Source organism: Geospiza fortis, unplaced genomic scaffold (genome assembly GCF_000277835.1).
Source record: "Geospiza fortis unplaced genomic scaffold, GeoFor_1.0 scaffold325, whole genome shotgun sequence".
Classification (NCBI taxonomy): Eukaryota; Metazoa; Chordata; class Aves; order Passeriformes; family Thraupidae; genus Geospiza; species Geospiza fortis.
In genome coordinates this window covers 104,043-114,282 of record NW_005054427.1, presented here as the reverse complement: position 1 = coordinate 114,282, position 10,240 = coordinate 104,043, and the positions used below count along the sequence as shown (strand labels likewise).

The window sequence follows — 10,240 nt, the reverse complement described above, 5'->3', positions numbered from 1 at the left end:
CGCTCCGTCTGCGGAACCGCAGGGTTCTGGGGCAGCGCCCGTGCGGCCCCTGCGAGTGCGGGGCCTGGTCGCATAGACACCCCCAAAAAAGTATTTGATTAAATCTTTTGGAAAAGGGTTACCTACCGAGGCTGACGCGTAGTATCTTTCCAAGAAGGCTTTACATCCTGTTGTTAATAATAAAGTGCGTGCATTCTGTGCGTGCATTCTCTAGCGGCCGTGCTGGAGAGGCCGAACTTGAAAACATGGTGTTTAGTCGTAGGTTGGACTCGGTGATCTCAGAGGTCTTTTCCAACCTCTGATTCTGAGCACTGCAGAGAAAAGTACAGTCATGTCCCCGCAGGAACAGGGGCAGATCGAGTGCACAGAGCTCGGTCGTTTGTCAGAGCGGGTAATTCCTGCTCAGTAGTGGGTCTCTAACAACAAGAGTGGTAGTGGTAATTAGAAAGGATTTTCTGCTGCAAGTCTACTTGAAGTTTGCTTTGTGTGTTTAATTTGGCTCAAGGTAAGAACGTCACATTACTAATGCTTTTCTCAGGGTCTTAGAAACTTGTGGGAATGTAATGGAAATTTCAACGTTTGCGTTTTGTTCTTGCATTTCTGCATCAACTAGATCTGCATGAATGGTGAATTTTATCTGCTGTTAAGTCAGAGGTTCCCTTAAGGTTAATGGGGAGAGAGATGTAGGCTGTAAGCCCTCTATGTCTGACTGATTTTTGTCTGTAATGGGTATGTGACAGAAGTTTTACAAGAAAGAGCTACTTGATTGAATTATGATAGTGATTTTGGAGGAAAAAGTTGCAAAGAAACAACATGGATCTTGACAGGCTTGAGAGGTGGACTGATACAAACTTTATAAAGTTCAGCAAAGTGAAATGCAAGGTCCTACACCTGGGTTGGGGCAATCCCAGGCACACCGACAGGTTAGGTATAGAATGGATTGAGAGCAGCCACATCAAGAAGGACTTGGGTGTGATGGTTGATAAGTGGCTGGACATGAGCCAGCAATGAGCACTTCCAGCCCAGAGAGCCAAACGTGTCCTGGGCTGCATCCAAAGCAGCGTGGGCAGCAGGGCCAGGGAGGGGATTCTGCCCCTCTGCTCTGCTCTGGTGAGAGCCCACCTGGAAGCCTGCATCCAGCTCTGGGGCCTCCAACATAGGAAGGACATGGAGCAAGTCCACAGGAGGCCACAAAGGTGGTAAGAGGACTGCAGCTGCCTGCATAAACCTCATTTATGAAGACAGGTTGAGAAGGTTGGGGCTGTCCAGCTTGGAGAAGGTTGTCTGGAGACCTTACAGTAACCTTCCAGTATCTGCAGGAGGCCTACAGGTAAGCTGGAGAGGCACTTTTCATCAGGAGCTACAGTGATAGAACAAGGGAGAGATTTAAATGAGGTATTAGGAAGAGTGAGGTGTGACACCGGAATGGATTGCCCAGGGAAGTTCTGGATGTGTTCAAGCCCAGTTTGAGCTTGAACCAACCTTGAACCGACCAATGCCCAAGGCCTTGACCAACCTGGCCTACTGTCCCTGCTATGGCAGGGGTGTTGGAACTAGACTATCTTTAAGGTTCTCTTCCAACCCAAGACATTCTGATATTCTAACAGCCAAAACCCCCACTGTTAAGGATTAAAGATTGAATTTTTGAGGTATCTGTTTGCTGGCAGTGCGGGTGAGAAGAGGTGGTGTGCTCTGTGTCAATTAGGTTGAGGAGACATCTGTTTTACAGCAGTGTGTATCTTACAGGCATCAGTTTTAATACATGCAAGCACTCATTGCAAATATACAAATAAGCAACAAAAAAAATCAAATTTATATGTGGTCTTTTGTCTTTCAGACCCCTTCTGCTGTCCAGAAGATAAAAGAGCTTCTGAAAGATAAACCTGACCATGTAAGTGTAGATAGAGTCAGTCTGTCGGGTATGCTGAGGTATTAGCACAGCTGATGATTGCAAAGCATTTCTGGCTAACTTAGAAGTTTGAACTGAGCACTGAGGTGTTTGTTACAGATGTTGACATATTTTTTTCGTGAGGAATGCATAAGTTTATTTGTATATCCAGCTTTGTTTTGTTATAAAATGAAATGCAGGAAACAGCTGACTGTAATGACAATTCACTGTACAGTTACTGTTGAGATTAATAAAGTTGGAAAAACTTCAGATATTTTTGAGCTACATTTTAATGAAACCCTTTAGTATGGCATAGTAATGATTTCTGATAGGGAGAGAGCTCTTCAGCTGTTATTATTTAAGTTCTTGTAGGAATTCTCATTGTGAAATATGCAGTAATAAAGTTATATTCATATGGATTGGAGAATATTTAATTCTTAGAAACTTGCCAGACAATGTGTTTTTTTAAGTAACCAGTGTTTCACCAAATGATGAGTTTGTCATCTTTTCTTCTTGAGGGAAAGACACCCAGAGACTTCTTTTATAATCATTGTAAAAACAAGCATTAGCTTTTTTTTTTTTACAGTAAGTATTGTTCCAAGAAGAATATTTCTTTTATTAACCAAGGCCATTGTTTGTTTTGCTTCCTGCATGTCTGGAACTAACTAGACTTATTTGTTCTAATGTTTTAAACCATCCTAAGGAAGCCCTGGGCCTACACTTTATATGGTCGGTCATTTCCTGACTTTAAATGGTGTCTGCGTTTTCCAACCCATTATTTGTAGTAGTTCCTGTTGAGAAAGGTATTTAGTATGAAAGGATCAGATGCAGTTTGTCTTGCGCGCCAGTTAATTAAAAGTGTTACATTTTGATACATTTTTATCACAACGTATAGACATAGATAATGAAGTTTGGCTCTTCAGTTAGGAAGCACTGGTGCGTAGAAGGTGATATGGATACTTCTTAAAGATTCATACACAAAGAGCTTTGTACTTTGTTAAAACTTCTTGATTTTCTCTTTTCATGGATACTTTTCTTGTCCGACTTGTTGAATGCTGTGAATGTTACAAACGTTGGCTAAATTGGCTTTTAAGGCCAGTTAAACCAGTACTCATATACATAGATTGATTTAGGGAGGGGATTGCTTCTTGGCAACAGAGGTAATGAAAAATCAATGCATGTTTTATAGAACTTTGGTTTAAAGTAAGTTTTCTGATTATGTCATTACTAGAGTTCTGTGATAATCTAGTAACTGCCCTTATTTTGGCCTCACAGCTTCATAATTATGTTACTGTCACACGACCTGAATTAGCATCTGAGTAAGCTGTAATTTGAAGTCACAAAATACCTGTCTTTGAAATCTGACTGTCTTTTTGAGACCTGGTTCATATAGGAGTGCCCATGGTTCATTACTTCAAAAATTGAACATACTGGAGGGCATGATCCACTCCAGCAAGGATCAGATGGGTTTTTTACCTTGGCAGTCAAATTTATAAAAGAAAAAAGAAAAAGTTACCTCTTATCTGTTTACAGTAATTCATTTTTGCATTTAGGCAGTGGAGAAAAATAAATGTCAGCACCTCATTGTTCTGCATACTTTTTAACTTGATGTTCTGAATAGGTTTTAAAAAGGAAGTCGTGCATGTGGTGGTGTTTTTTGTTGTTTCTTTTTATTTAGGTAGGTGTGAAAGTAGGTGTTCGTACAAGGGGATGCAATGGACTTTCTTACACATTAGAATATACAAAATCAAAAGGAGACTCTGATGAAGAAGTAGTTCAAGATGGTGAGTTTCTGGTGCAGCAGCACAACCTTCTGTTGAGGGCAGTATAAAACCTGGTCATTTTGAGAGAAAAAATCTATGTTGTCAAAGTTTTGTAACTAATTGGATTTACAGACTTCAAGAAGGGTATGGAATGGTTACTGTCTGCTATGCATGGGAGTTGTGTACTCAAGCTGACTTTTGTTGCCATGTTCTACAGCTTATTTCCCTCAGCATCATTTTTTTGTCCCCTGTCAAAAAAGCAGACAGTCATGTGCACACATAAATAACAGTTCCAGACTTCTGCCAGACTTCTATTGGTAGAAATAAAACAGTGATTGAAGTGCCCCACATTAGGCCAGGGACACCAAGTTGTACTGATAGTCTTTATACTTAGCTTCCTCTTTTTTTATTACTGGTCAAAAGAGAATTTCAAGGTGAATGATGGTTTTGCTGTGTGTAATTTCTGGTTTTTTGTTCTTTTCAAGGGGTTAGAGTGTTTATTGAAAAGAAGGCGCAGCTGACACTTCTAGGAACTGAAATGGACTATGTAGAAGACAAACTGTCCAGTGAATTTGTCTTCAATAATCCAAACATCAAAGGAACATGTGGCTGTGGAGAAAGCTTTAACATCTGAAATCTCAGGATTACTTCTTTGACTTTCAGCAGCCCAAAACACGTACTATTATGACTTTCAGAAGCAAATACATTTTCTTCAGTTTTGTGGGCTGCGTAAAGTGGGGATACTATTAAGAAAAATAAAGTTACATATTTTAAAATATAAGCTGTGTGTTAAATTCCACCCTGATGTAGTTACACTGTAATTTCTGATGAATTGGGATCTAACAGGTAGGAGCAGTAAGTGCTGCAGTAACATCTCTGTACTTTCACTTGCCAAGGAAATAAAATTTCACTGTTCTTTTCCTCTGTCATTTTCTTTGTCAATTCTACTAATACTTCCCCATTCAAAACCCATTTGAAAGAATACATTATGTTCTGCTTTGATTTGGGGAAAACAAACAAACCGATGGACAAAAAATCGTAACCATTTCTGTGTGAGTTTATCAAGATTTATATATACAAGCACACAGTCCTTGCTTACTTTGTACTTTTCCAATGCTTTCATCTTTTTACAAGTGCATTTTCTGGTGGTTTATTTTCCCTTAAATTCAGGTAAATAAAAATGTTGCTCATGTATTAATGTAGTGGTAAGCTATGGCAGCACCTGTTGTAGAAATGCTTGGAGGAGGGCTAGCCTAATTTTAATTATTTTCCTTTCTTTGTTGAAGGCGTAGTCTCTGCTGTACTTGGTAATTTTCAAAGCCTGAAGTATCTGGGTACTGGAGGGCTAAAAAGTGATACGCAGGCCTTGTTTTTCACATTTCAGTTTTTTATCTTGCCTCAGTTAATTTGCAAAGATGGTAAAACCGCTTCCACATTCTTATTCCCCATGTTCACAGAATGTGCTGTGTTTGCACCAAAATCTATGAAAACTTATTGAGAGACAAATCTCAGATTTCTTATAACTTTTTTTTTCTGTAATCATGCATGCTACTAATTTTGTTAGAGTTTGAACTCTTTTTCATAACTCTAAGTAGTAGAATTTTTTCTCCAAAGCTTGTGGTCCCCTGTCTTTAACTCCTGTCTTGGATTTAACTTGATAACAGGAGAAAAATAATTTTTAATTAGAAAAAACCCTTAGTATTTCATATTACTTTTAAATTAATCTAGGCAGTAATTAAAATACTGTAAGAGACCATTTTTTCTTTGGAATTTACTTAATCAGAATTTTGGTTTTGTAAACAAGTGTCTTTTAAGCTTATACAATTTACAGCAGTTCTTCACTGGCACTGATACAGAAGTGTAAAAGTCTCTCCAGACCTTCCCAACCTGGTATGAGACAGAGACTGTTCCACCCTTTTATCTCCTCCTTGTCCAGAGATGACATTGTGCAGCTCAGGTGCTTACTTGTGCAGAACAGAAGGTAACATGTCTGCTTGAGCAACAGATTTGAGCAGCTGGTGAAAATAAAAAGAGGGGGACAGCAAGAGTCTTGTAGGTGTTGAGATGGGAATGATCTGAGAGCATTAAGGCTGCATGTTGAGGTCATCTTGATGTGGACAGTTGTACCCCACATACCTGTCATCAACTGCTGTAGCTGTAGGATTGCACCAACATTTTGGTTCTTCCCTCTGCACCTTTTCCCAGAGCAAAGGGAGGAATAAAAATAAAAAAATAAAAATTACGCTTCATCTGCTTTATGTAGTGCACAGGAACAGAAGATCAGAATTACTTACATTCTAATAGTAAATACTTGAATTTTAGTTGAATATCACCTTTTGATGTAAAGACACTATTTCCTTCAACAGTCAACTGTTGCACACAGTTACTCCATATAGTGATTCAGGAATTAGTGGTAATACACTGGTGAAGTGCTTCTGTAGTGATGTAACTCTTTCACTCTTGCCAAACAAAAACATGGAGTTCATGTGACATAGTTGCATTACATCTAAAACTCCAAGCTAAGGGCATTTCTTCAGATTGCATTTCTCTGCTTCTTGCTAGAGATAAGACTTTGAATGTGGTAACACTGGTGGTTGTTAAGAGTGCTGGTACTTACTCATTTAACTTGTTTTGGGGTGGAGAACATTGGTTTGAGGTTTATTTTAGACCTGTGGCATGTATAGTAATCCTTTTTGTGTGTTTGTGTATGCCTTGAATGAAAGTTTGCACTTTTGTACTCCCATGAAGTAATCATCTTAAGTTGTCTCCTCACTCAGACAACTAATGCACAATATGTTAAACTTCTGCTAAAGTGCTATTTACAGTTGCATACAAACTCTATGGTTTTATTGATTGGTCCATTATAATTTTGTGCAACAATGTATGTAGAGTCCTCAATTACAATAAATATAGCCTGTTGGTAACCATGAAATATTCCTATCTTGAATGATTTTTTAAAGTAATTAAAAAAGCACTGGGGGAGAGAACATGCTTGTGTGCTGGGGTTGCAGAGTAGACACAATGCGATTGTTACCTGACTTAGTATTTCCCCAAAATATTAAACATTTCCAGATATTAACAGCATTGAAATGGCATAGAAATATATGGCAAAAAAATTAGTTAGCTATGTGCACAAGATATTTATGCATCTGGGAGAATGCACTGTTAGTGCACAGCCTTCTATTAAAATTCCTTACACACTATTCTCATGGTAAAAATTCTAGCAGACAAGATGAATATATCTTGAAGGCTTTCACATACCAAAAAATCTTTATGGTATGATTCAATGTAGGATAATGATTTTGATTGAAGTAACTGCTAACATAAAAGGTTTTTGGAACTGGCTCGGCGTTTCCGAGATGAGAGTCAAAGGGTATTCTTCACTGTTCCACTTCAGTGCTGTATCATGGCACTCATATTCTATAGCATACTATGTCCATGACATGTTTGGGGCTTTCTCTTAGATACAGTCTTTGCACCTCTAAAGGTTCTTTTTGCTGTTAGGTGAAGATTCTGAACAATAGAAGGTGAAGTAATGAATTCTGGAAAAATGTCAGAGGTCGTTGATACAATTGCATGTTCATGATTCGAGAGAGAGAGAGAGAGAGAGAGAGGAAATCCTCCATATAGTCAGGAGCCTTTCTGTTGGGATGTCTCTAAGAACTTGTGAAAAACCATTTGCTTGCTCGACCAGGTTCATATCCCTGTTCAAACAAGTTTAATAGCTCGTTTTGGATGGGTCAGGAAGAATTTGTTTAGGAAAACAATGAGTAGCTCAATATGCAAGTCAACTGAACATGAGGTGACGGCACAAAATTAATAGGACCTGCAAAATAAAAAAGATTCTGGGACTGACTTTTTCATGCAAGAGAAACTTTTTTTTTTTTTTTAAACGTAATTCCTATATGCTATATGTTGCTTCTATTTGTTTTGTTGAGGATTTTTGTTTTGTTTTGTTTTTTTGGGTTTTTTTTTATAATTGTAATTATTATTAACCCTGTTTCTTTAAATCAGCACCTGGGCTTTCTCTTAGATACAGTCTTTGCACCTCTAAAGGTTCTTTTTGCTGTTAGGTGAAGATTCTGAACAATAGAAGGTGAAGTAATGAATTCTGGAAAAATGTCAGAGGTCGTTGATACAATTGCATGTTCATGATTCGAGAGAGAGAGAGAGAGAGAGAGGAAATCCTCCATATAGTCAGGAGCCTTTCTGTTGGGATGTCTCTAAGAACTTGTGAAAAACCATTTGCTTGCTCGACCAGGTTCATATCCCTGTTCAAACAAGTTTAATAGCTCGTTTTGGATGGGTCAGGAAGAATTTGTTTAGGAAAACAATGAGTAGCTCAATATGCAAGTCAACTGAACATGAGGTGACGGCACAAAATTAATAGGACCTGCAAAATAAAAAAGATTCTGGGACTGACTTTTTCATGCAAGAGAAACTTTTTTTTTTTTTTAAACGTAATTCCTATATGCTATATGTTGCTTCTATTTGTTTTGTTGAGGATTTTTGTTTTGTTTTGTTTTTTTGGGTTTTTTTTTATAATTGTAATTATTATTAACCCTGTTTCTTTAAATCAGCACCTTCACTGGTGGAAAAAATCTCCACCTATACCACTTTGTGCTTAACACTGGCGTCCTGGCTATTCACGACACAAATGTTTTATGATGCTAAAATTTTGCAGTTTCTTCTACCAGAAGAATTCCATAGTTGTCTGATATGTCAGAATGTGCACCTCGGTCTTCAACCTGAAATAACCCTCAGAAGAGTGCTTAAATTTTAAAATAAAAGCATACTTTGAAATCACTTTTTCTGATGACCTGTACAACTTTTTGTCTGTGAAGTAATCTGCCAGCCAGTGAGCAGTTTGGGCTGCTGTGCATGTTACTGCCACTTTTAACACCTAAGAGATGTCCTGATTCAACATGGTGAGGAAAGTGTACATACTTAGTGCAATTCTGAATGCATTTGGGCTTGAACAGCATTTGAATAGCAAAATTTGTATGCAATGTCTGGCATTTTTCTTAAAGAGAGGTACAGCAAGGGAAGGTTAACCACTCAGTTTTACCAGGGTCTTCACTCTCCGCTTTTATGCTCCCTTTCAGTGGGCTGTGCCTCAGCCTGTCCGTGCCTTATCCAGCAGTTGTGCACCCCAAGCTCCTCACACGAGAACCCAGGGGCCCCAGACCCTGTCTGTCTAGGGACAGGGTGGAATTCCAAGGGCTAGTTCATGGGAATAGATACCTACTGACACTGGGTGGCAGCAAGTTTCCAGTCCACACATTTCAAAAGGCAAATCGCCTCTTTCCTCATGTCCCTGTTACAAGTTTCCTATTGGATTTCCCAAATACCAGAGTACTTCTGCCTATACAAGTGGAAAGCATTGCTCAGCTCAGCTGTGTGTCTTTCTTGCATTTTGTTCTGTGTTTTATATCTGTTCCTGACACCTGGCAAATGATTACAGAAATCCAAATTGCCAAACCATTTCCAAGATGGAAAGAAAGCAGAGGAGCTTTCTGACCAGCTTTAGCTTTTGAAGCATTGGGTTTTTTCACCATTCATCCTCATTTTCACAACTCCTACTAAGAGATAGGTTGGCATTTGGCTGACTTAAGTTCTGGACATAAACTCAGCAGAGATATACACACTGTTACAACTTCCTAAAGCTCACTTTCTTCTTCTTAGCGATCTCTTTTATGCATGTACACGGTGTTCCAGGTGAACTGCATTTTTAAACTACTTTTGGGCCATTTTATTAACCAAGGCATAATGCAGATTTTTTTTTTTTTCACGGAGAGTTGACATCTGCAGTCTTCTACAAATATTTTAAGATATGCATATTACATATGCGTTCAAAGGAAGTGTACTCATCATTATTGTGGACCATTTGGGAACATGGTTGTCTCTCTCTTCCGGTTTACTTTCATACTCAGCCTGTGATTATTTTTTATACTCTGTTTAGATTTTACAGGGTTTTTTGCAAAGATGATTTGTTTGTGTTGTATGATGATCATTTGCTACCAAACTGCAAATTTGTCAAAACTTCTGGTCTTCAAAAAATTTAAGCAACAGAAAATTCAGTCATCCAAGTAATATATTTTTACAGTCCTGCATCATCAATGTGAAGATTTTCCAATATGCTTTTCAAGAATTGTCATCATCCCTCACAAATACCAAAAATCAGCAGCAACGTACCCATGTTTTCTGGAGCAAGCACACATCTTTCTTCTATGCTATGTTGTTAGCAGTAAGATCTAACAATTGGAGTGCTACAGCATGTAACAAACACAGCTTGCTTTCTAATGAGCCTATTATTAGCAACTGTTCACAAATAGATGCTGAAGAGCAAAATGCTGAATCAATAAGAGCAGGAATAAGAATCCCCCACAGTTCCATATCTGAAGATGTCAGTCAGTTCTCTTAAAGTGAAAAGTACCTGTTGCTGAAGGACACTGAGAGGTTGGTCTGTGAGCCATTGAAAAAACTTACACCTCCTTATGTGTTACTGCCAGTTTCTTTGATCTAAGTATTTCAGGGGGAGAGAGGGGAAAGAAATGTTGTGCAAAATAAAACACTTTAGGAAAGAGAA

General features: G+C 38.5%; 1 protein-coding gene across 1 annotated transcript; it reads left to right on the top strand.

The window, feature by feature from the left end:
* Positions 1-1,801: 1,801 nt before the first annotated feature.
* Positions 1,802-6,583, top strand: ISCA1 (iron-sulfur cluster assembly 1). The gene is made up of 3 exons (XM_031061836.1): positions 1,802-1,891; positions 3,567-3,672; positions 4,137-6,583. Exons 1-3 carry the CDS (start codon positions 1,817-1,819, stop codon positions 4,283-4,285), a joined length of 330 nt encoding a protein of 109 aa, XP_030917696.1. The 5' UTR covers positions 1,802-1,816; the 3' UTR covers positions 4,286-6,583.
* Positions 6,584-10,240: the final 3,657 nt, after the last annotated feature.